This window comes from Myotis lucifugus, unplaced genomic scaffold (genome assembly GCF_000147115.1).
Source record: "Myotis lucifugus unplaced genomic scaffold, Myoluc2.0 scaffold_0, whole genome shotgun sequence".
NCBI classification, from domain to species: Eukaryota; Metazoa; Chordata; class Mammalia; order Chiroptera; family Vespertilionidae; genus Myotis; species Myotis lucifugus.
In genome coordinates, this window is record NW_005871048.1 from 31,896 (window position 1) to 57,033 (window position 25,138).

The following is a 25,138-nucleotide window of genomic DNA, read 5'->3' on the forward strand; positions in this document are numbered from 1 at the left end:
GAACTCCAAGCATAAAAAAATGAAGATGACAGCACTGAGGCACATTGCAGTCACATTGCTTAAGACCAGTGATAAACAGAAAATCTTAAAAGCAGCCAGAGAAAAAAAGATTGGTTATATACAAAGTGACAAAGATAAGGATGACAAGAGATTTCTCATGGGAAACAAAACAAAACAGAAATTGTGTAGCAATAGAGTAATGAAAGAAAAACTCTGTCAACCTAGAATTCTACACCTGGCAAAAATATCTTTGAAAGAAGGAAGGCAAATAAAGACACTTTTAGACGTACAGAAACTGAAATGATTTACTACCAGGAGCCTCTCACTACAAGAACAGTTAAAGGACCTCCTTTAGGCAGAAGGAAAACCATATCAGATGGAAATCTGAATCTACACAAAAGAATGAAGAGCACAGGAAATGATAAATACATGGGAAATGAGAGAGAGAGAGAGACAGGTCTGCTAAAGATACTTGACTTTAAACAAAAGTAATAACTATGCATTGTGGAGTTCAAAACATACATAAAAGTAAAATGCATAGCAACAATAACATAAAGGCCAGGAGAAAAGAAATGAGGTATATACTGTTTTAAGATTGTTATTAACATATAGAAAATAATATATCTCTTGAATGAAAAATAGTCATATCAACATCCTGTACCTCCTGATATGGGTACTGTGAAGGGCACAGCATCACTTCTGCAGTATTCCGCTCAATAGTGAATAAACTTAATTTAATCATGAGGAAATATCATACAAACCCAGGTTGAGGAACAATTTACAAAATAACTAGCCAGTGCTTTTCAAATGTGTCAAGGTCATGAGAAACCAAGAACAACTGAGGATGAACTGTCTAAACTGGAGGAAACTAAGGAGACAGGACAACTAAGTAGAATGGGTGACCCTGGATTGGCTCCTAGACTAAAAATAGGACATTAATAAAACAATTGCCAGAGCTGAATAAGATTGATAGATTTTTTTTCATAGTATTGTATCAATCAATGTTCATTTCCTAGTTTTATCATTGTATCATGATGATGTAAGATGTTAATATTCAGAGAAGCTGGGTGAAGGATATACACCTCACTACTTAAATTCCTTCCACTGTCTTTGAACCCCAGGGTCCCTATGGATGTCAGGCCCTCCTGCCCTCCTTCCCACTTTCCCCGCAAGTCCTCCAGCCTACAGAGAAGGAACTAGGGGAGATGCGACCTTTCCCCTTCAATCTCAATCCCTGAAAATCATGGCGCCCCAGAAAAGGGGGTGGTCTGGGTGGGGTAAAAAGGCTTCAGAAGCAGCCGCTGAGATGGGGGACAATAAGGGAAGGGTCAGAAAGATGGGGCTGGAGGCGAAGGGGCCACTGTGGTGGCCTGTGGGTTCAGGATGAGCTGGGTACTAACTTCCTCTGACCATGGTGGAGGCTGGGCATCTCACACGCTCAGGCCCTGGCCTGGCTGAAAAGGGCTCCATCCTGCTGTCAGAAGTGCCATCTGAGTATGGTAGTGAGGGGAGGCTTGAGGTCCCAGGTGGAGAGGAGGAAAGCTCCCTGAAAACTGCAGAAACCATTACCTGCCTTTCCTCTCCCTCAGAGTTGGGTGTCGTTCACTTGCCTTCCCCCTTCAGAATGCTGGAGCAATACCCAGGCACCTGTCACCCAGACCTATTTTCAGGTCCAAGATGGAAGGTCTGATAGTCAGGATCCTTGACTGAGGCCTGAGAGAGAGAGAGAGAGAGAGAGAGAGAGGGGGGGGGGGGAATGGCAGTGGGGGAGAAAGGGAGAGTGGGAAGCAGGGTAAGAAGCTATCTCGGGAAACTCATGTAGGTACCTGCCCCACCCCTTTTCTTTTCTTGGACTCTAGAGTTCATTTTCTGGAAGTCAGAGAAAAGTGAGTGGCTCTGAAGCATACCAACCCCAGAGCAAGTCAATTCTCATCCAAAGTCCAGGGCCTCCACTAGTTAGCTAATAAAAGTAAGCAAATGCTTAACCTCTCTGAATGTCAGTTTCAATATCCCGATTGTTCAATTGTAAGGTAACAGGGTGTGCCTTCTTGGAATGTTGTAATCAGGAATTAAATTGTATGATTTTTTTTTTTGATTTTTTTTTAGCAAAGTGTTCAGGCCAGTGCCTGGCAAACAAATCCCCAGTAAACGCAAACATGAAAGTAACACTGAGTCTGAGCTACTCACCAACCCACTCTGGTATTTCTGATGTTGTGGATAGTGACCTGGGGCTCCAGCTGTCCATGGGACTGTTGGCCATGCGGCCAACCTTGCAGCCAGCTTGCACTGTCCCCAGTCAAGGTGGGGGAATCCCAGGCAAGCTCTCCCCACCTCTACACCCCTCTTGTGTGTGATACTTGGTCTCCCTGGAATGAAAGCCAGATTCATCCAAGGAACCTCTGCTTTGCTGTTTGCTTTAGCCTCTGGCACCATTACAGTTGTGGACAGAAATCAACCTGAGAAAGGTACCCATGTCTGTAATCCATCTAGAGCACTGGATATGAAACCCACTCAACCCTACCCCCAGCTAGAAAGGAGGCAAGAATAAGCAGAAGGATGTCCAATGAAATGCATTGGGAAATACTGTAAATTAGCTAAATAGTTAACAGAATTGTGAAAGTAAAATTAGACTATCCGGAGATTTGTGTGAAATGCTCAAAACAAGCAAAAGAGCAAAAAGCTACAAACAAGATGGATGGATCCAAGGAAGAATCATGTGAAATTATATAAGGTGGGTTAAGTATGAATTTTATGCCAATCTTCAGAATGGGTCACAAGAAGTAGTGAGGGGGAGGAAAGTCCCTCGGCTGGCTCAGGCTCCCAACTCTGCAGGTCAACAGCCCCATTTAATAGGGGTTGGGGCAGTGGCCTCAGACAATGGCTGCCCCCAGTGTCTACTCTCTCTTCTTTTTTAGTATTAGGACAGCAAAATTTTAGAGGAGTACACAGTCATCCAGAACAAAAACTACACCTCTGAACCTCCTGCATAGCCAATTACAACCTTAGGACTAGGTTCTGTCCGGTGAGATACAACTGAAGGTTTGTGTGTATGATTTCCAAAAATGTCTTTAAAGCAGCGGTTCTCAACCTGTGGGTCGAACGACCCCTTTAGGGGTCGAACAACCCTTTCACAGGGGTCACCTAAGACCATCGGAAAACACATATATAATTACATATTGTTTTTGTGATTAATCACTATGCTTTAATTATGTTCAATTTGTAACAATGAAATCGGGGGTCACCACAACATGAGGAACTGTATTAAAGGGTCTCGGCATTAGGAAGGTTGAGAACCACTGCTTTAAAGGGAGGAGCTAGGACCTTCTTCAGCCCTTCCTCCTTCCTGCTGGCTGGAATGCAGATGTTATGGCTGATGCTCTAGCAACTACATTACACCATTAAATTGAAGCTACATGATGGGTAGGTAACAAAATTCTCTGTAACCTGGTCCCTGGCCTCCAGGGCATCCTGCCAATCTTACATGGCCTACTCCTAGATTTCTTCTATGTAAGAAAAAAATATATTTCCATTATATTTTATTCAAGCCATTATTGTTTGGGTTTCTGTATCAAATAGCTGAACTGAATCCTAACCAATGAACAGAGGAGATGAGAATCCTTTTTGTTAGCAGAGGTGAGGCAAGGACTAATAGAAGTAGGGATTCCCTGTGTTGGCAAAAGTGAGAGACAGACATGCAAGGGAATTGGTAGAACTGGTGGTAGAATCAATATTAATTCCTGGATAAATAGCATGGTAAGTGAAGAAATGGAAAAATCAAGGATATCCCTGCAGTGACGGCTATGGAGGGTAGGGTCACAGAGGATGCTGGGGAGGTTATTAGGTTGAACTACGTAGGGAAAGGTGTCATGGCTAGACAGGTGAGGTTCCTGTGTTGACTAGGGTTGGGGAGAGGCTCAAGGTAAAAAGAGGAACTATTCCTGGAAGTGCTATCCGTTTTCAAGAACAAGCTCAAATCCTTGTCCATCTCTCTTCATGACCAGAGGTGTCCCTATTAGTTCTTGTACTCCACAGCACTTCCTGCTGACCCAGACAGTCTGTCAGTCCTCAGGAGGTCGGTCTGGACTGATTGTAGGGACACCTAGTATACCTAGTCCAGCATTTCTCCTCATGTGGTGCTCACAGCACCCTCATGGGACTTGCTAAAAAATTCAGACTTAAGGACTCCACTCAACACCAAACAGATCAGTCCCTCTAAATGGCCCCTATGATTCTGACATACACTCAAGTCCAATGCACCATTTTACACATGGTGAAACTGAGGCCCAGACAAGTAGTGACTTTCCTGAGGTCTCACTGAGAACACTGGACGAGGGAACCCAGGAATCAGGGCCTCCAGTCTAGGGCTTACTCCAATGCCCTGACACCTGCACCCTTTATTCTGGCTCTCTTGGGTGGTCCCCTGAAATTTAAAAACCCTCTGAGGGGAAGGATCACCAGTGAGATCCTGAGGCGAAGCTGAGAGCCCACCCCAGCCCTGGCCCTCAGCGCTCACCTGGTCCACCCAGCTCAGCCATGATCAAGGCAATCCTCATCTTCAACAACCACATAAAGCCACAGCTCTCCAAATTCTACCAGCCTTACAGAGAAGATAGACAGCAGCAAATCATCAGGAAGACATTCCACTTGGTATCTAAGAGAGATGAAAAAGTTTGCAATTTCCTGGAAGGATAATAATTAATTGGAGGAGCTGACAACAAACTGATTTACAGACATTTATGCAATGTTATCTTTTGTCTTCTGTATGGATTTTTCAGACAGTGAACTTGGCATTGGAGATATAATTCAAGTATTTGTGGAAACATTACACAAGTGTTTTGAAACTGTCAGTGAACTGAATTCCATTTTCCATGTAAGCGAGGCTCACAACATTCTTACAGAGATGGTGATGGGGGAATGGTATTAGAGACTAATATGAATGAGATTGTTACATAAATTGATGTAAAAAATTAACTGGAGAAATCTGAGGCTGGCTTAAAGGGAGTTCCAGCCCATGCTGTATCAGCTGTAAAGAATATGAATCTTCCTGAGATCCCAAGAAATATTTGGTGACATCAGTATAAAAGTGCCAAACCTGTCCTCTTTTAAATAAAAAATTTGAAAGGCCACTTCCAGGTAAAATCCAGGGGGAAAAGTCCTAAGTTTACCATGTAGTTGTTTATTAGAAACTAGAGGCCCGGCACACGAAATTAGTGCACAGGTAGGGTCTCTAGGCCTGGCCTGTGATCAGGGCCAATCCCTGGCTGCTGGCTGCCGGCAGCCAAACCCGTCCCCCCACCACCAACGCTGGTGCCCTCTGTGTGTGGGGCGACTGGTGGGGCGATTGGGGCCCTGCTTGCTCGAACCCACCTTGCCTGGCACCGCCCAGGTCCGCTGCCACCCACCCCTGGTTCCTTGTTCCCCATAGGGCAAGGGGAGGGACCAAGAGGTTGGCCAGCAGGCCCCCATCCAGCAATCAGGGCCTGCAGGCTGGGGGCAGCTCCTGCATTGAGTATCTGCCCCCTGGTAGTTAGTGTGCATCATAGCAACCTGTCATTCCACTGTTTGGTCGATTTGCATATTACACTTTTATATATATAGATAGAGGAGGAGAGTCTTAACTTATGCCCTTGGATTTCAGTAAAGGTACTGTATAGAAGTTGTGTCAAATCAGTATAGTGGTTCAATGTTGCTTTTCTTACTCAGTGATTTTAAAGAAATAAAGTAGTTCCAGTGTGATTTTTTTTTCTTTCTTTTCTAAACTGCATTCCTATGCCCACTGAAGGCATGCCTTCATGTACTGGCTACAACAGAATTTCAAAAAAGTATTTGAGACATTTCTTTAAATTATGTACAACTCAAAATGTTGGTGCTTTGTATGGATCACAAGTGCAGCATTCCTTAATTCTTTCTGTTATTTGTCATGATTGTTATTTAAAGAACCAAGCATGTACTGCATGAAAACATTATGATCTTTTTCTCTTAGTTTAAATAAACTCCATGGCAACTAGACTAATAAAGAACCTTTGTTTGCCTGATATCTACTTTAGCAATCATTTTTATAACCCTCTGACTCAACAAAGTAAATAAAGGTATATTTTATCACTGTTTAAAAGAATAAATATACATTTAAAATTTTTTTCTAACTCTCTGAAATGGAAACACCATCTGCATGGTTTCCTCCATCCTCACAATCCCTGGACAAACTGCAGGCTGAGGAGACACCCGTGGCCCATGGGCACATCTCCCAGAGCTGCTTGCAGCTGTAGAGCCCTACACCTACCTCACAGGCACGGGGCTGCGTGCCCTAGAACTCCATGCAGTCTTGCAGATACATCTGACTGAACATTCAACTGACCCCTCTTTGACCCAGGGTCTGGGGAAGTACATGAGGGGCCCCAGAAGTAGGATACCCTCCTCAGATTCCAACCCACCCACACCCCCATAGCCCCCATGCCCCCTCCTGGGCCTGCCTGCCCTTCTTCCCATCTCCCCAGGCCTGGGGAGTGGGTACTGAAATAAATGGCTGCATCCTCTTCCTGCCCCAGATTCTCGAGCATCTTTGGAAACTCCACTTCCCCCTCCCTCTTCCGCTGGCTGACTTTCTATAGTGCCCACCCCTACCCACCCCCTGGAAGGAACAGTTCTGACTGGCTTCAGAAGGCTCCGCAACCTGCCTTGCCCTTACCTCCCATGGATCCCTCACAGATACTGCCTCTCTGATGCCATCCCCAAGCAGGCAGGAAGTGCCCTTGTCCTTGCTCTCCACTCCAGCCTCCGCAGACACATCTGGACACCTTTTCTGGCTAAATCCACTTACCATCACCCACGTAAATATAGGGTCTTTCTGTTATTTGTCTCCCTGGGAGATTGCAGCCCTCCATGTGTGTCCTGTCCTTGATTCCAACGGCAGTGTGTTCAACACTGACCTCTCTGAGGCAGTCTCTGCTGGGCCAGCTCCTAGAACATGCCCTGTCCTTTCATCTTTTAAATTATCTAAGGTATCACTAGTTCATGATAACCCTGGGCTAGAAGCTGTCCCTCGCTGCCTTCCCTAGCTTCGTGGTATAGGCCTAGGGAGTCCTGATGAGAGAAGTCGGGTGAGGCGCTTGTGTGGCACAGCCCTTTTCGGAGAATGACAGGGAGGCAAGCCCCCATCACTGTCAGGGCCTTTACAGATCAGAAATCCCCGCAGCCGTAGGCCTGGAGCATGCCTCTGCTCGTTCATTCGTAGTTGACTTTTATCATTCTAATAATTCATAATTACCACGCTGGGAAACCTGTCTCAGATCCTTTTCTCCTGCAGCTACACCAACTGTCCATTTTCCCGTCCCTGAGCCCCTCCCGCAGCCCTAATGACAGGGGACATGGTCTAACCACTAGAGAGCCCTCAACCAGGGCGCTGAAGGCCGAATACAGGGAACCTCGGTGTCCTTGCAAGGGATTTGGGTGGGAAGAGATGACGCGGGTTCGTCTCCGCATCCCATCCCAGTCTCCGAGGCCTGAGCGGCTGTCTTTCGCGCCACCTGGCGGCCGCCGCCTTTAAGCGGAGAACAGGGGCCAGTGATGGCGAACCTATGACACGTGAACTCATTTTTTGGTTGATTTTTCTTTATTAAATGGCATTTAAACATATAAAATAAATATCAAAAATATAAGTCTTTGTTTTACTATGGTTGCAAATATAAAAAAAATTTCTATATGTGACACAGCACCAGAGTTAAGTTAGGGTTTTTCAAAATGCTGACACGCCGAGCTCAAAAGGTTCCCCATCACTAGGACTCAGCGAGGGTCCCCGGCTCGCGGAAACCGGTTCCCTCGGGGCGCCCAGCTTGGAGGACCAGGACCGCGCAGCCCAGGGGAAAGCACGTCTCTGGATTCGGGCGGGTCCCACGACACAGGCGAGACCCGGACCCAGTGCACTCGGCCCCTCGCGGTGGCAGACACGGAGCCCGGACGCTGCGGGGGTCTAGGCAGCTGAATGAGCATGCGCGCGCGCCCGCCTGCTCCACGCGGCGCCCCGCACCACCGCGCGCGCGCACGCACTCCAGGGCGCCCGCCCGCGCCAGGCGGCTCTGGAGCTGGCCACCCGGAGAGCACAGGGCAACCTCGCGCGACGCGGTCATGCGGGCCCCGCCTCACACATTTCCGCCCTCACCTCGAGCGTGAGACGCCGCTGCGGCCTCACTTTCTCATGGGCGACCCCCTCGAGGGCGGGACGGGGTGGTCCGTGCGGCTCCGGCCTCTCACAGAACAGTCTGGGGGCGCCCGGGCCAGGCCGCTCCCACCTGCGCGCGGCGGCAGCCAATGAGAGCCTGGCCTAGTGATGTCATGCCCCTACCCGACCCCGGGGAAGAACGTCCGAGGTCACCCGTCGGAACAGCGCAAACCCACCCAAGGGGTTCCCGAAGTTTCCACTGCGGCGGAGTGCGGGCTCGCCCCGCACCCTTGTGCATGCCACCATTTGACCTTCCCTCCCCGAGTCCCTTCCCCTCCTCTCCTTCATGGGGTCCCCTTCGTTTCCACTTGTGTTCTTATGTGCACATGTTCATTTCCACCGCTGCGCCCGAGAGTGTCCCATGTCACCTTTTCTCCGCCGGGGCCACCGGGGCCTCGGAGGGGGCCCCGCCTGCCATCCCGGCTGCGTCGGGGCCAGGGATGCTAATGGATCCGGTCCCCGGCCCCGAACGAAGCTGTCGCCCACCGTGTCCGAGAGTGTCCGTCTGTGAATGTCTGTCCCTGCGTTTGTCCGCGGCTGTCACTGCATGAGACCGTCCGTCTGCGCGTGTCTGTCTCGCGCGCTTCTGCTCGTCTGTCCTTGCGGGTGTCCGCTCCGCCACCGCCGGGCCTTTGGGTCGCGTCTGTCACCTCGTGTCGGTGCGTCTGTCGGCGGCGGCTGTCACCGGCGTCCGTCTGGGCCCCAGGGACTCCGAGTCTCCGCTCCGAGGGAGGGAGGGAGAGAGGAGGTGGCAGCCCCGGACGGTGAGGAGTGGCGAGGGCGGAGACAGTGGGCGGGGGCGCGGTGCGGGCAGAGGGGTGTGTGCGGGGAGCCGGAGGCGGCTGTCAGAGTCGGCTCAGCCTGCGCGGGGGGGAACAGCGGCCGCCTCCCGCTCCCGGCCCGGCTCGGGCCGCCTCAGGGTGAAGTCTCCCCCCGCTCCGGACCCCCCTCCCCGCGGCCCGTGGCCCGTGGGACACGGCGCCTTCCCGGAGGGATCCAGGCCCCTAATCCGACGCCCAGAGACGCCCCCCACCCGCCGCCCACACTCAGCCTTCCCGCTAAGCTCGCCGCCGAAGACGTAGGGTTGCCGGTGCGGGAGCCGGCACCCCGGAGGGCTGGCCGCCGCCGCAGCTCCCGCTTTCCTGTGGGGACCCCCGAGCGCCCAGGACCCCGTTAGTCCTCAAGTCTGAGGCCACTGGGAGACGGACGCCCCCTGCTGAGGGCGGAACCCAGGCCGCGCAGGTTCCTGGCGTCCGGCTGCCACCCCCACCCCCACCCACCCCGCCGATCCCGCGACCCCAGCGCCCCGCCGCAGCCCCCTGCCTGGCCCAGGCATCCCCCTCCCACGGGGACTCCGTCTCTATTTTGGGGGAAGGGGAGGTTCAGCGGAAGCCCCGAGTTATAATTAGCCCCACTCGGGTTTCCTAGATAATCTCAGCCCCGCCACCACCCCAGCTCAGGGCGGCGGGGGCTGGGTGCCGGGTGGCCGCCGCGAGAAGGAGGGAGTTCCGACCCGGGGAATTTTGATCCCTTGGCTGGAGATGCCGGAACCACAGCAGCTGCGGCCCCAAAATAGCGCCCCCGCCCCCTGCAGCGGGGGATCTCCGGAGCTCGGAGAACACAGGCGTCCCGGTTCGCCCTTCAGACCCCTCCGCAATGCCCTCCAGCCCCCAGACCCCCGCCCCAAGTTTTCTGCTCCTTTGCTTGGGGCGGGGAGCGCCGTTATTTTATCGGTTTCTACTGCCCCCCGCTGGCGGCAGTGTGCACAGCATCATCAGACGAATGAGGGACGAGTCCTGGGGTCCAAGGCTGGCGAACCCGTTCGCGGAGGCTAGGCGACAGGAGTGCGCAACTGATGGGTACCCGCGGGTACCAGCACGCTGTGCCAGACAGTGGACGAGGCGGGCTGGGCGGGGCAGGGTGTGGGTAGGCAGGATTTGGGGTGCCTCAGGACCTGCGGCTCCCACACCCTGAATGCCCAACCCACCCTCCAGGGCCCCAGCCCTGGCCAACGCAGGAGAGGCTGTGCCTTCACGCCACCGCACGCGCCCCCATTGGCACCTCCCATCATCGAGGGCTCCACCCCTGTCGGGTGGCCTCTGCGTGGACTGCAGCCTCTGGTGCGGGTGCCCACAAGGCTCACACTGGGCCCAATCCAGCCCACCCAGCAGGGGGAAGGAGGTGAGGGCGGTGGGTGCCCTGTGGGTCAGGGAGGGTCTGCTTGGCAGGTCTCATCGGCTCCTTACATCTGTCTGTCTGGGTGCGTATGGGCCTGATCTCTGTCCCCTCCGGCTTCTCACTGTCTGCCTGTGTCCTTGTCTCTGCTTGTCTGTCTCCTTCCCTCCATTTCTCTCCTCCTCTTTGCCAACCTGCCCCACCTCCTCTGCAGCTTAGCGATAACCCCTGGGCAAGAGTGTTATCTAATCCCCTCCTGGCAGCCTCAGGCCTTCACCCTCTGCCTTTCTTTCTCCTAACAGCCGCCTGCCTGCCTTGGCAGCCATCTGCCTGCCTTGGCAGCCATGAGGCCCCCATGGTGTCCCCTGCATACTCTCTTCCCACCGTTCCCACTTCTCCTCCTCCTCCTCCTCTTCCTCCTGGGAGGAGGGGCAGAGGCTGAGCGCCCAGAGGACCCGGAGCTGCTGGTGATGGTGCGTGGGGGCCGGCTTCGGGGCACCCGCCTAATGGCCCCTGGGGGCCCTGTCTCTGCTTTTCTGGGCATCCCCTTCGCAGAGCCACCCGTAGGCCCCCGTCGCTTTCTGCCACCGGAGCCCAAGCGACCCTGGCCAGGGGTGCTAGATGCCACAGCCTTCCAAAGTGTCTGCTACCAATACGTGGACACCTTGTACCCTGGCTTTGAGGGCACCGAGATGTGGAACCCAAACCGTGAGCTGAGTGAGGACTGCCTCTACCTCAACGTGTGGACACCGTACCCTCGGCCTAAGACCCCCACCCCTGTCCTCGTCTGGATCTATGGGGGTGGCTTCTACAGTGGGGCCTCCTCGCTGGACGTGTATGATGGCCGCTTCCTGGCCCAGGCAGAGGGGACTGTGCTGGTATCCATGAACTACCGGGTGGGAGCCTTTGGCTTCCTGGCCCTACCAGGGAGCCGGGAGGCACCAGGCAATGTGGGTCTTCTGGATCAGAGGCTGGCCCTGCGATGGGTGCGGGAGAATGTGGCAGCCTTCGGGGGGGACCCGATGTCAGTGACTCTGTTTGGGGAAAGTGCAGGTGCCGCCTCTGTGGGCATGCACCTCCTGTCCCCACCCAGCCGGGACCTGTTCCACAGGGCTGTGCTGCAAAGGGGTGCACCCAACGGCCCCTGGGCTACGGTGAGCATGGGAGAGGCCCGCCGCAGGCCCACACTGCTGGCTCGACTCATAGGCTGTCCCCCAGGTGGGGCTGGTAGCAATGAAACACAGATGGGCGCCCTGTGTCTGGACACGGCCAGCTCAGGACCTGGTGGACACGAGTGGCATGTGCTGCCTCAGGAAAGTGTCTTCCGCTTCTCTTTTGTGCCTGTGGTAGATGGAGACTTCCTCAGTGACACCCCGGAGGCCCTCATCAACGCTGGAGATTTCCACGGCCTGCAGGTGACTAGTGGCTGGAGGGGCTAGAGCTGGTTCCTCTATGCCTGTTCTCCCACTTACCCACCCTACCCCTGGGGACCCAGGCATGAGGGCTCCTCAAGACCCACTTGCAAAGGCTTCTCTTCCCTGAGGGCTCAATCCCAGGGTGGCCAGTGGGACAGAGAGGAAAGAAAATGTGGGTATATTTTCTCCTCTCCGTCCCCCAATCTCATACTCTCTTCCTCCATGGTTCTGGGTCTGGAACTGTCCATCTCTCTGACTCTTTGTCCATCTGTTTCTGTCTGCCTGTCTGTCTGTGTCTGCCTCCACCCCCTCCCTATTCCTTCATCCTGTTCCCCCAGGTGCTGGTGGGTGTGGTGAAGGATGAGGGCTCCTATTTTCTGGTTTACGGGGCCCCAGGCTTCAGCAAAGACAACGAGTCTCTCATCAGCCGGGCCCAGTTCCTGGCCGGGGTGCGGGTCGGGGTCCCCCAGGTGAGTGACCTGGCTGCCGAGGCTGTGGTCCTGCATTATACAGACTGGCTGCACCCTGAGGACCCGGCACGCCTGAGGGAGGCCATGAGTGATGTGGTGGGTGACCACAATGTCGTGTGCCCTGTGGTTCAACTGGCTGGGCGACTGGCCACCCAGGGTGCTCAGGTCTATGCCTACATCTTTGAACATCGTGCATCTACGCTCTCCTGGCCCCCCTGGATGGGGGTGCCCCACGGCTACGAGATCGAGTTCATCTTTGGGCTCCCTCTGGAACCCTCGCTAAACTACACCACTGAGGAGAGAGCCTTTGCCCAGCGACTGATGAAATACTGGGCCAACTTCGCCCGCACAGGGTTAGCAGTGCCGAAGGGCCGATGGCCTCCGGGAGCCAGGGAGGCTGGGAGGACAAAGAGAAGGGGGAGGAAGACAAGCAGAGACAGAGGAAGGGCCAGAAGGAGAGGGGAGAGCTCACAAAGGAAAGGAGGCAAAGGAGGAGAGAATGACAAAGGAGAATGGGAGAGAAAGGAAGGAGAAAGTGGGGTGGCAGATCCTGAAGAATCAAGGACAGTAATGGAGGGAGGCAAAGAGAAGAGATGGACAAGGAGAGACAGAATTACAACAGCAGTTAGGAGCGTGAACTGTAAAGCTGGATCAATTAGATCAGTGGTGATTTTATTATCTGGCGCGCGCGCGCGCACACACACACACACACACACACAGAGTTTACCTGTCTGAAGAAGGGGACAATAAATCCAATGTCACATGGGTGTTGTCAAAAGTAAACGTGATGTTTGTAGAGATAGAACTGGGCCTGGTTACATAACAAGAGCTCAATAAATCACCAATTTTTTAAATGAGAGAAACAAAGACAACGATGGGGCAGGAAAATGGAAGGAAATGGAGAGAGACAGAAAGAGGGCAGACTCCAGATGATGAGGGATACTGGAGAAGAGAAAGAAGGGTTAAAGCAGCAGTGGGAGGGAAGGGATGGGGCTCCCCTTGGAGCTAAGAGGGCATGGGGTCTGGAAGCACCCGCCTCCTCCTCTTCATCTCCATCCCCCAACCTCAGGGCGGGGCAGGCTTGACTGAGGCTGAGCCTTCCCTTTTTTTACACAGGGACCCCAATGACCCCCGGGACCCTAAAGCCCCGCAGTGGCCACAGTACACGGGGGTAGCGCAGCAGTACGTGAGCCTAAACCTGCGGCCTCTGGAGGTGCGGCGGGGGCTGCGAGCCCAGGCCTGCGCCTTTTGGAATGGCTTCCTACCCAAATTGCTCAGCGCCACCGGTATGTAGGGCCAGCGGGTAGGGGCTGGGCCCAGGGGCAAGAAATGGGGTGTGGAGAGAGAGAGGGGAGTGGAAGCCGGCGGGGTGTAACCCCTCTCTTCTCCCCACCAGCCTCGAAGGCTCCCAGCACCTGCCCAGGCCCCGCCCACGGGGAGGCTGCCCCGAGGCCCAGGCCCGGCCTCCCCCTGCCCCTCCTTCTCCTCTTCCTCCTCCTCTCCCGGCTCCAGCGGCTGTGACCACGGCCTCTTCCCCTCCGGCCTCTGGGGGCCCCTCTTCTAATGAGTGGTCGGGCCGGGGGGAGGGCCCCACTCAGGGATCTCCGACCCAGCGCCCCGCCCCCTCAAACCAAGAAGCTCACACTGGACAGGGCGTGGGGGAGGGTTGACCTACGATCCGTCTCAGGGACTCACACGCCTTTGTTGTTTAAATGGAAAAGCCCATTTTCTTTTTTTATAAAATTATTCCTTGGAGCCTGAGACGTGTTGGGGGGAGAGGGAAGACTCGGGGCTAGCTAGCAACTCCCCGTGGGGCTATAACCGTCAACCGTTTCTGTCTCTTCTCTTTTTCCCATTAACCCACGGATGCTCCCCGCCCCTGATCCCTTCTGTCCCTTGTCTTCGGTCATTTTCTCCCCATCTCTCCTCCCTCCCGCCAATCCTTCTCTGGCCCCACCTCCACCCTCATCCTCCCGGTCTCTCGTGTTTCTCATATCCACCTGATCCTCTTTCCACCATCCCACGTGCCGCTCCTTGTGTCCTCCTGCACTCACAACCCCCACCCGACCTCCTTCACGTCCTCCCCCCACCCACTTGTCGGGCGCCCTGGCCGCAGACACGCTGGACGAGGCGGAGCGCCAGTGGAAGGCCGAGTTCCACCGCTGGAGCTCCTACATGGTGCACTGGAAGAACCAGTTTGACCATTACAGCAAGCAGGACCGCTGCTCAGACCTGTGACCCAGGCGGGACCCCCACATTGTGCCGCCCTATCCGCCCGCCCCCCCCCCCGTCCCCAAGTTGTATATACTATTTATCTAAGGGCTGGGATATTACAGAGGAGCCCTAGACCCACCCCAACTTTCCCCTGGGGCTCCTGGTCCTCTGCATGTCTCGGCCGAGCCCCCGACCCCGCGGTGCCTTCGCCCCTCTGGGCTGCCAATAAACTGTTACAGCCAAAGGTGTGTGCGCGACTGGGGGCGGTAGGGCAGAACGCCTAGCCAATTGGGCTCAGGGGATGGGGGTGGTCGCTGGGACCTACGTTCTGGCCCACCCAGCGCTGGGACACGAGGCGCCACCCCTCAAGAACTCGCGTCTGCGCAGTCAGAAGGGAGGTGCGGTGGGGCGGAGCGGCGGTGCATTGTGGGAACCCTACAGGCCACCAGGTCCTCAGGGCCCAGCGGTGCGACCTCCACTGATTCGTGCTGCCCATGCTGCCCGGCGCTATTGTTGCCAGACCTGCGCTCCGGTCCTGCTCGCAGCTCGCCTAAGACCCAACCTGCGCGCCGGTCCTGCCCGCAGCTCGCCCGAGACCCGGGCCGGCCGAGAGTAAGTGCTAGATCCTGAATTCTCCCCGGAGTTCGCTCCACGCCGCCAGACGCTGCTTCCGCCCTAACTCGGCAGCTCTGCTCCTGCCCACCGCCCTGGAGCCACTGAAGGACGTACATCTGGGCCTTGCGCCACCCACCCGCGACACCGCTCGCCTGGCCATCCTCTCGGGCCACTACCTCTACTATCACTATGGCTGCGACGGCCTGGACGACCGGGGCTGGGGCTGCGGATACCGAACTCTGCAGACGCTGTGCTCGTGGCCACACGGCCGGCCCGTGGGTGTTCCCGGATTGATGGATGTGCAGGCCGCGTTGGAGGACATGGGTGACAAGCCCCCTGGGTTCCGCGGCTCCAGGGACTGGATCGGCTGTGTAGAGGCCAGCCTCTGCCTCGAGTACTTCGGAGGACCCCAGGGGCGCCTATGCCACGTTCCCCGTGGAGCTGGGCTTCAGGGGGAGCTGGAGAGACTTCACTGCCACTTCGCAGGGGGCGGAGGGCCTGTAATGGTTGGGGGGGATGCGGATGCCCAGTCTAAGGCCTTGCTGGGAGTCTGTCTGGGGCCAGGCACCAAAGCCTTCGTCCTGGTATTGGACCCTCACTGCTGGGGTGCTCCAAAAAACCCCACTGAACTACAGATTGCTGGGTGGGTGGGCTGGCGAGAGGTGAGCACAACATTTGACTCCAAGTCCTTCTACAACCTGTGTTTGACCAGCCATAACTCTGAAAAGCAGCTGCCTCCCCAGGACTGAGACGTTCCCAAAACAGGACTGTCTCCGGCCCCACACACTCTCAAGGGCAGAGGCTTAGAGACTGCAGGATGCCAGGCCCCCAGGAAGTCCCAGTAGAGCCTGGAAACTTTGGCATCAATAAAGTGACAAGGCCCAGCTTAACCATTGACCAGCCAATATTTGGGAGGATTTGGGGAGGTATATAATATACACTTGGTCAGGAATCACTGCGGAAGTGCTTTTATTGGCAGTAGGGCTGGACGTACAAAAAATTCTGAAGAGCTGGATGGGACAAGGCAGTCACAAGTATAGATGGTACTGAGAGTGAGGGAAAGTCGATGGCTCAAAAGAAATCCACATCATCTGGAGCATCCAGGTCACGGTATTCAACAATGGCCCGTGGATCTCCACGGGCCATCCTGTGAGATAAGAAAGAGGTAAAATGGGATGAGAGTTGAGGGTCCCAGTTTGAAGAGGGCAAGAAAACTTGGACATCTTAGCTCATTCTCACCTGTTTCGAGGTTTCCCAGGATAACCTCCCTGGCCTCGGAAGGCATCATAGTTCCCTCGGCCAGCACCATAAGGGGCGTGGGGATATGGAGGCCCTCCTGTGGGGACTGCAGGGCGGACAGCACCAGCTATGAAAAAGATCAGTGTTGAGTTGAAAACCTATGACCTCAACTATATCTTAGCTGCTTTCTCCCAACCCCTCACAACCACCAAGCCCTTTCAAGACCTTCCTATACTTACCTCCATACCCCAAAATAGGGGGCCGGGGCTGGCCATAGGGCATCAGGCTCTGGGGAGTCTGGTGTGGGTAGGGGAGTCCTGGAGTCAGGCCTGGGGGGAGTACAACACAGACAGGGACATGAATTACTGGGGAAGGAGGTCTGGGGGGAGACAGGACACAACTAGCTGTTAGGAATATGGCCAGAGGGGGTAAGGCAGAAACTTTTTCAGGGGACAACAGGATAAAGAACCAGGAGTCCTTGAAGAGTCAAGGGAGAGTGAATGTGGCAGACCCTCATGGATCGTATCTTACTCTGGGCAGGGCCAGGTGGCTGAGCTGGCTTGATCTCAGGCAGAGCTGGGCGCTTAGCATCAGTGAGAAAGTTGTTAAAAAATGCTACCTCCTTCTTCACTTCCTCAATTTTCTCCGAATGCTTATTGAAGATATGTTTGCGTACAAACTCAGGTCCCTGGATGCAGAGGAAAGAGTCAGAACTGAACAAGCAGTTCCCTAACTCCCCAGACCCCACAATAATCACCCTTCCCTCCCACCTATCCCATAATATCCCAGACCTTGAATTTCTTGCCACTGAGAGGGCATAGCCACTTATCCTTGCCCAGTTCCTGGGTGTTAGAGGTGACAAATTTTTCCACTTCCTGCTCAGGATCTTTGCGACCCATCTTCTGGGCCTCTTCCTCTGAAAGAGATTCCCGCACACTCAGCAGTGGAGTCAGCTTCTCCTCAAACGTCTTCTGCCACTCTAGAACTGTGGTTTGGGAACAAAGGCAGACAGCAGGTTGAAAAGGAAGCCAGAGCAAGGAATAAGCAAGGAGGGGATTAGAGGAGAAGGTGACAGAGCACTGCTTCAGAGCAGAACTAAAACCAGCCAGGGAGAAAGGGGCACTAGAGGAGACTCAGGTGGGGAGCTCACCTTCTCCATGACTGATGCGGTTGGGTGGCATGGGTCCCCGAACATGGATAATGCCACAACGGTTGGGCATTTCATCTTCATTGGGGTACTCGCATGTGTTATAATAATCCAGGGAATGCACAATGCGCAAATAGAGGAGTAGTTTGTCCAAAACCTAAGGGAAATGAAAAGCCATGAGTTCACCACACTCGCCCTATACCACCCCAAGCCAGGTTCTCATCCCACTCTGCTCTCACTGGCACCTTGATCAGCTTCTCATCTCGTTCCACGTTGATCTCCGCTGGGTTTCCTTCCTTAGGAGGCTCCTCAGGCGGGGGCCCGCCACTACTCCCCAGCAGCTCTTCCTCCTCAGCACTCACTTCCTCAATCAGGTAGTCAGTGATATTCTTCAAGATTGGGTTCTGAGAGGGCAGGCTCTAGTTGGGAGGGAGAAGAAAAGCAAGTGAGGCAGAGAAAGCCCCTTAGGGTAGGTAGCCTAGGAACCTAATTTGAAAGGCAAGGTGAGGCTGAAAGAATTCAAGGCTCACTTGGCCTGTTACCGCTGCCCCAGGATTTGTCTTCATGTTTGTATTTATTCTACACATTAGCCCACAAATAATCACTAACACCAATCTGTTCTCCTGGAAGACCAGAGATGCCCACAGATGAGGGGGTATTGGCTGCTTTTGAAAAAGTTCTATGGAGAGTCACTGACTGTTGGCAGAGGAGGTGTCCCCGGCTCAGAGGCCCAGAGCTGGGTCCTGTCGTCCAACGTATGGATCAGCTTGGCTGCCAGCTTGATGTCATTGCGCACTATCTGCTTGTGTTGAGTAATGCCATTGATATTGCGGACACGACGGGTCAGGTCTCTGTTCACACCAGGACTCAGCTCACACTCCCGGAGCTGGGAAGAACAGAAAGCTTACCAACACTTGCCCAAGAAGCAGCAACTCAAAAGACTGGCCCTATTGAGAGCACCAGTGATTAGACTGTGAGTTCCCTGAGGACAAGGATCAAGTGTGTTAACCAAAACAGTCCCAGAGCCTAGCCCAGAGACAACAGTACACAATTAATGTAAGCAGACTAAATAGATGAAATAGGGGGCAAAATGAAAAAATAGGAGGCAGAATGAAAGAAGCAATCAATGAACAAAGCATTCGGAGGTGTGCAGCATAGAGAGCCACACTTCTTCCTCACAACAGTCCTGCTCCCAGTACTCACTCGGATATTCTGCAGATTCCAACAGATCTCTTTGATGTTAACGCTGCGGTCAAATGTCACCCAGCCACGACGGAAAAACCTAAACAAGAACAAAGATGTTAACATAATCCTGGGGTGAAGGTGATGTTGGCCATTAACCTTCCCCCTGCACCTTTTCTCCAAGGTATCCGGGGTCACACTTCTCTCCATCCCTCACCTCCTCTCAGGCTGGGGCTCCGATAATGCCACACGCATAAAGCCTGGATATCTTTTACAAAGCTGGACAAGCAGAGGAACAGAAACCCCATTAGTAATTTAAGGATTCACATCTTCCTTCAATCCCCCCTATCCTCAGGACCCTAGGGAACTGCCTTCAGTCTTTACTCGGACAAGGAAAAAACAACAAAGAGCTTCAGAGTAACAGCATTTAAAAGCAAATGGTGCAACCAGGACCAGCCCTGGAAAGGCATGGGCCCATAGGAAAGGAGCCTCCCTGTTACAGAAATAGGGATGTATGTCAGAAGCAGTGTCAGATTATCTTCTCCCCACCTAGTGTACCGTCCCCGCCTCCCAAATTCTTCCTCCACCCGACCTTGGGCAAAACATGGAGCCTGGGTGTTGTCCCTGCCCCCAGTGCCATTTTCCCTACTCACAGAAATGATCTCAGCCCGGGAAATGTTAGGTGCGATATTGCGCATAAAGAGAGAGCAAGTCTTATGCAGAGGCCGGGGTTTACATTCCAGCCCAGGAGCATCCTTGGGCTTCTCCCTTTCTTCTTCCTTGGGCTTCTCCTTTTCCTTGAGTGCTTCTTCTATGCAGGAAATGGCGGGAGTTGGTTAGTTTTTATTATTGATTTTGGAGGAGATAGAAAAGCTGTCAAACTCCCATCCCACCTCCCCCACGCCCTTCTCTCCCAAAAAGCCACCCTCCCATCAATTTCACCGTCTCACCTCCCCCACCATTCATAGAAAGAGAATGGACTAGGAGAAAATAAAACGTACCAGCCTCCTCCTTCTCCTCCTCAGCTTGGCCACTCTCTGACTCTGACTCTGACTCCGACACACTGCCTTCGTCAAAGCTGTCATCACCACTGTGCTTCCTATTCCGCTTCTTGCTACTCTGTGGGAGCCACAGCAAGAGGGGATGAGCCAGACTACCAGGACCCCAGTCCAGACACTGACCACATGCAAGAGATCCTCTACCTTTTTGGCTTCTTTTTCAGAGTCTTCTTTCTTCTCTTCCTTGTCCCCATCACCCTCAGATTTCTTAGTTTTGTCATCACTAGAACTGCCATTTTCAACCTACAGGTAGAGACAGTCATGAGAATGTCCATTTCCCCAACAACCTTTATCAGAGGACCCCTCCCACCCTCAACAACTGAGCCCAGAAGTTCACCTGTCCCCCACCCAATACACAGCCCTCTAGCTCTAGCTCCTGTGGACCCCAGCACAATTGAAACAGTTCCGTTCCCCTGGCACTCACAGGCAGCACCCAGAGACCCCAGCACTCAGACCTGTTTGCCATCTTCTTTCTTGTCTTCCTTCTCATTGGCCTTGCGCTCTCCATCCACCAGGCCTGGTCCAGCCCGCCCTTCCTCTTTCTTGCTGGGCTCCCCAGGCTTTCCTGCCTGTTCCTCCTCCTCCTCCTGCTCCAGGATGCGTAGATCATTCTCTGTACCTCCTTCCATCTTAATCACAGCTACCAACAAAGGGAACAGAAGTCACAATCCAATGGTCCTAGCTTTCATCCTCTGGCTTTCTGTCAACCTGCTTCTATTTCCCAACCAAGACCTTGGTCACCAGACATCCACTGCCCAAACCAATCCACACACCTGCATCCAGCATCTTGACAATGGCATCAGCTTTGTCTATGTCCAGGAGAAGATTATCAAACCAGCCACTCTCCATGAGGGACAGGAATACCCTCAGTCGGTTTTGCAGGGCCCCTCGGGCCTCCTGCCGACGCTTCCCCACCTCATCTGGGTGGTACTTAGACCGAAACCTATGAAGGAAGTGGGGAGGGAAGAGACAAAATAGTCACTGGAGGCCAGGGCCAGGACATGGGGAGGGGCCCACGAAAATCAGAACTTTGCCCCCATCCTCTCACACCCATAAAAGATCATAAAAGCAGATATTGGGGAGAGGGGTATAATAAAAACACCCAATATCCCCAAAGAAACCAAAGGTTATTTTCTGAGAAGATTTGGGGGAGAGCCAGAAACTAAGAGCTCTAGATTTGGGAAGAGTAATGATTATAGGGGGGCCGGGGTTAGAGAGGCAGATCAATTGCCTTAAATCTCTGGGAGACACTAACTTAAAAAGTGTAGTTTCCCAAAGCTTCTGAGAGGAAGGCTAAGGAAATAATAGGCCCAAAGAACCTCCCTCTCCTTGCCAACCCCAAACTAGAGTCATTAAGAGGACTGCTCCCACCAACGCCCTTCATCCCTAGGTGGAAGACAGGGGGAAACCTGAAATTTACCAGATAGGAAAAGCCAAAAAAGGCAGGATACCTTTATTATTCCCCCCTTGGGAAGATAAGCAGATGGTGAAGGTACAGGGAAAGACCAAAGGGAAAAACTGAAGTGCCCTTTTAACCTCAGGTACTGCCCACAGGGAGAGCGAGAAAAGAAGGGTAGAGGGTTAGGGTAGAGCATGAATACATTTAAAATAGGACTTTGGGGTAAAAAACAAGAAATGAAGTATGAGAAAAAGGAGAAAGTATAAGAAAGTCCCAGATATCAAAAACAAAAGGAAAAACGGAAGATCAGACAGAGAAACTGGGGGGGAGGAGGGGGTTAGGCTGGGAGCAAGAACAGAGACAGGGAGAGAAAAGTACATGAGAGTGAGACAGAGAAAGAAGAGGACAGTGAAAGACATAACAGAACCACAAGTTGAGCATAAGAGGAAAGAAAAGCTGCAGGCATCACCTCCAGGATCTTTACCTTGGCCGCTTGGTCAAACAGAGCTCAAGATTTAACTAGCGCGCCCAGGGCCCATGCTGGCAGGTGGGCCACCGGCTGGCTCCTGGCTGGGGTGTCCCGGCCCGGATGCCGCACCCCCGCGGGACTCCGCGGTGGGGGCCCTGACTGACTAACTGCCTGAGCAATCACATTCAGCTAAACTGCTGCATTGTGCACAGCAGTGCCCTGCCTGTCTGCCTGGCCGGGGCAGTGCGGCTCAGCCCAGGGGCTCATGTATGGGCTGGGTATGGTGGGGGTGGAGGTGGGTTTGCTCCGAGCTCCGTCGATGAGCGGGTGTAGTTCCCAGTTCTGGCTCTTTTCAAGGAGGAGGAGCAGAAAGAGGATGAGGAGGAGGAGGAGCAGGAAGGGGGGAAAAGATGGTTGATTAAAATTAAAACATCCACAAAAAGAAAAAAATTAAAATTCTTTTTCTGTCAAATGACCCTGAGATCTTTGCTTTTCTTGTCTGGATTCACTCGTTGCTTTTGGGAGGACACCACAGCCACACAGGGTCCCGGCGATCAGGGATGACAATGACCCAAATCCAGCAAGGGGGGAAGCAGTCTGTCTGCTGCCCCAAGGGAATAGGTGGCTCTGGCCGGCTGCCTGGAGGTGTCCCACTGACTGAGGACAGTGGGGAAGGGAGATGGATAGGGGGCTGTGGCAGACACTGAAGTGAGGAGGAGAACCCATCAGCCAATGCTGCTGTAATTCCCATCCCCCACCCCACCCCCCAGGAAGTTCTGGATTGGGGAAAATGGGAAAAGGACAGGGCTGCAAGCTCCACTGGCAGGGCCAGGGGAAACATGCCAGGGAAAAGACCACAAGAAAGTGGGGCACTCACCATTCCTCATCCTTATGAGCCAGGAAGAAATCCTGCATCTGCTGCCTCCGAAAATCCAGCTTGTAGTCATTATAGCGCTTAACTGCCTCTGTCTCATCCACAGAGTCATCCAACGATAGGAGAAACTCCTTGAAGCTTTTCATCACCGGTGGTGGCACACCCAAGTCAATCTCTGCAATGCTACCCAGCCTGGAGGGTGGGGAGATGGTCAGGAAGTCTTGGTTTTGGGGGAAGAAGTGGGAGGCTGGAGGGGCCGAGGTAGCCAGCTGCCCCCCTTCCTTTGCCCACATGGACCGTACCCCACGCACCAACCGCTACTACCCCCACAGGCACTCTGTGTATCTAACCCACCTCCTGCCACAGTTTTCAGCAACCCAAATCATTCCCCAAGCCCAACAATTCCCTTCTCCCAAGAACCCTAGAACCACAGATCTTTACCTGGCCTGGATAGGCAGAACATGATGCTGCATGATGTGGACATCTGGATGGCCCCAGGGCTGAGGGGGGCCATAAGTTGGGCCCCCACCCCCCCCAGCATAGGGCATCTCATAGCCACTGTGGTATGGGTCAGAGCTGTGCTCATCCCTGAGGGTGGGGGACACAAAAGTCAGACAGAGGAGAAAATCATCTCTCCGGAACATAAAGGAGGATGGGACAGAGGGAGAGACATGGAATGTGGTCTCTCACCCAAGGGTTTAAAGGGACAAAAAAAAAAATGAGTTTATAGGAAGTTTGAGAAAAGGAAATGACAAAGTTCTCAGCAGAAGTGAGGGAAGATAAACTGTTGCCACCTCACCAGTCTCGCCTCATGCGCTTCTGTGGGGGGCTGAGCTCATGGCGGGGAGGAGAGAAGCGTTCTCGCCGATTCCGGTCATAGTCACGATATTCACCCCGACTGCGGCGCTCCCGACCACGGTCCCACTCTCTGGAGATAAGAACAAGTAACAGTAAGACAGAGTTGGATATCCCAAGGTAACACTCCTGAACAGGACCTTCCAATCCTGACACCAGACTAAAAGCCGAAAATTATAAAACTACCCTCTAAACAGAAAAAGACTCTTGCCTACTTCTATCACTTCAGCCATTACCTACAAACTAATGGGTCAACTCTCTTTCCTCCAGCCTGGCCTTTTTCCTGGATGCCAGACCAATATTAATAATCCCCTACTAGATGGCCATTGTCACCTTAAATTCAACATGTCGGAATTCAGCCTATTATTTCCACCATATGGGACCAAACTTATTTCCCTCCTCCTGTTTCCCATGCTCGGCATATCCATATATTACCATGTACCCAGTTACCAAGTATCACCCTCACCACAACTTTGTTATTGGTTTGTTAATCCTATGCCTCAAAGCCTATCAAAGCTGCCCTCTTCCCTGTCACCCCCTAGGTCATTTCTCCTGAGTGCAGCATGGGTTCTGCTTACCTGCCTCCTGTCTCTCCCGCCTTCTCTACAGTCAGTGATCTTTCTCAAACACAAATCCGATCATGCCTTAAATGCCAGTACATAACACTGTTCAAAACCTTGGTTCCTGGCTGTCACCCTAGACTCTCCACCAGTCACTAGTACCTCATCCCCATCACAACAAAATAGCCTTTGCTCTAACCCAAAGGTTTTTCAAACTTCTTAGTCTTAGGACCCCCTTACACTCTTAAAATGTTTGAATACTAAAGAGTTTTTGCTTACGTGGATTATATCTATCAATACTTACTGTATTCAAAATAACAGAAAAATACCTATTTAATTTAAAGTTATATATTAACATAAATTACAGATTTTTATTAAAAAATGGCTATTTTACAAAAAAATATTAGTGAGAAAAGTGTCACAGTTTTTATATTTATAAATCTTCTCAAGGCCTGCTTTAACAGAGACAGCTAGATTCTCATATTTGCTTCTATATTTAATCTTTTGTGATATTTGGTTGCTTGAAAAATATGAAGAAACCCTGGTCAGGTGGCTCAGGTGAATGGAGTATTGTTCCCATATGCCAAATGGCTGTGGGTTCGATACCTGGTCAGGGCATATAGGGGAGGCAACTGATCCATGTTTCTCTCTCATTTCTTCTCCCTTCCTCTCTTTAAAAAAAAAAATCAATAAAAACTATTTTTTTTAAAAAAAGAAAAGGAAATACTTTAATAGCCTTTTCAGATAACTGGGAATATTATTTGGTTCCACCCAAAACTTGACAAGAGGTAGTTTGCTATATTAAAATCCATTTTTCTACCTTGATCTTTATTTTATTTTTTTTAAAATATATTTTATTGATTTTTACAGAGAAGAAGGGAGAGGGACAGAGAGTTAGAAACATCAATGGGAGAGAAACATTGATCAGCTGCCTCCTGCACACCTCCTACTGGGGATGTGCCCGCAACCAAGGTACATGCCCTTGACTGGAATCGAACCTGCCGCAGGCCGATGCTCTATCCACTGAGCCAAACCGGTTAGGGCTACCTTGATCTTTAAATGGATCTTGACACATCTCCTTAGACCAGTGGTCGTCAAACTGCAGCATGAAAACACGTACGTTTCGAATCTCCTCTTTATTTACCCTCTACATGGATGTAACAAATTTGATTTTCAGAGAGAGAGAGGTAGGGTCGAGGGATAGAAAGACACCTCTCATGAGAGATGAACATCATGGCTGCCCTCCTGCAC

The 25,138-nt window shown here is 52.7% G+C and overlaps 3 protein-coding genes and 1 pseudogene across 11 annotated transcripts in view; 3 read left to right on the top strand and 1 right to left on the bottom strand.

The window, feature by feature from the left end:
• Positions 1–4,533: 4,533 nt before the first annotated feature.
• Positions 4,534–5,110, top strand: LOC102416907 (annotated as a pseudogene).
• A 4,387-nt stretch (positions 5,111–9,497) lies between these two features.
• On the top strand, positions 9,498–14,733 carry ACHE (acetylcholinesterase (Cartwright blood group)). Of its 3 annotated transcripts, none has more exons than XM_023757359.1 (6): positions 9,498–10,074; positions 10,210–10,396; positions 10,693–11,805; positions 12,144–12,628; positions 13,392–13,561; positions 13,672–14,030. In XM_023757359.1, the coding sequence occupies exons 1-6, from the start codon at positions 9,872–9,874 to the stop codon at positions 13,794–13,796; spliced, it is 2,283 nt and encodes a 760-aa protein (XP_023613127.1). In that variant the 5' UTR covers positions 9,498–9,871; the 3' UTR covers positions 13,797–14,030. The 3 variants fall into 3 exon arrangements, with proteins under 3 accessions (XP_023613127.1, XP_014307910.1, XP_023613149.1); XM_014452424.2 differs by having other exon boundaries at positions 9,498–10,059; XM_023757381.1 differs by lacking the exon at positions 13,672–14,030 and adding an exon at positions 14,392–14,733 and having other exon boundaries at positions 9,500–10,074.
• A 57-nt stretch (positions 14,734–14,790) lies between these two features.
• On the top strand, positions 14,791–15,994 carry UFSP1 (UFM1 specific peptidase 1 (inactive)). Its single transcript, XM_006081506.2, has 2 exons — positions 14,791–14,892; positions 15,113–15,994. The coding sequence occupies exons 1-2, from the start codon at positions 14,791–14,793 to the stop codon at positions 15,851–15,853; spliced, it is 843 nt and encodes a 280-aa protein (XP_006081568.1). The 3' UTR covers positions 15,854–15,994.
• A 62-nt stretch (positions 15,995–16,056) lies between these two features.
• Positions 16,057–25,138, bottom strand: part of SRRT (serrate, RNA effector molecule) — a 12,575-nt gene continuing 3,493 nt past the window's right edge. For 2 of the 7 annotated variants that reach the window (XM_014464208.2, XM_014452652.2), the window contains exons 3-20: positions 23,272–23,400; positions 22,914–23,060; positions 22,476–22,664; positions 20,504–20,673; positions 20,186–20,370; positions 19,875–19,973; positions 19,674–19,791; positions 19,326–19,483; positions 18,890–18,951; positions 18,694–18,772; positions 18,188–18,376; positions 17,736–17,909; positions 17,494–17,647; positions 17,135–17,328; positions 16,875–17,031; positions 16,583–16,684; positions 16,344–16,470; positions 16,057–16,251 (exon numbers count right to left, since the gene is read on the bottom strand). In XM_014464208.2, the coding sequence (XP_014319694.1) occupies positions 16,176–16,251; positions 16,344–16,470; positions 16,583–16,684; positions 16,875–17,031; positions 17,135–17,328; positions 17,494–17,647; positions 17,736–17,909; positions 18,188–18,376; positions 18,694–18,772; positions 18,890–18,951; positions 19,326–19,483; positions 19,674–19,791; positions 19,875–19,973; positions 20,186–20,370; positions 20,504–20,673; positions 22,476–22,664; positions 22,914–23,060; positions 23,272–23,400 (2,509 nt within the window). In that variant the 3' untranslated portion in view covers positions 16,057–16,175. The remainder of the gene's footprint in view (positions 16,252–16,343; positions 16,471–16,582; positions 16,685–16,874; positions 17,032–17,134; positions 17,329–17,493; positions 17,648–17,735; positions 17,910–18,187; positions 18,377–18,693; positions 18,773–18,889; positions 18,952–19,325; positions 19,484–19,673; positions 19,792–19,874; positions 19,974–20,185; positions 20,371–20,503; positions 20,674–22,475; positions 22,665–22,913; positions 23,061–23,271; positions 23,401–25,138) is intronic. The other 5 variants (XM_014445423.2, XM_023757283.1, XM_014451845.2 and 2 more) reach the window with 5 other exon arrangements.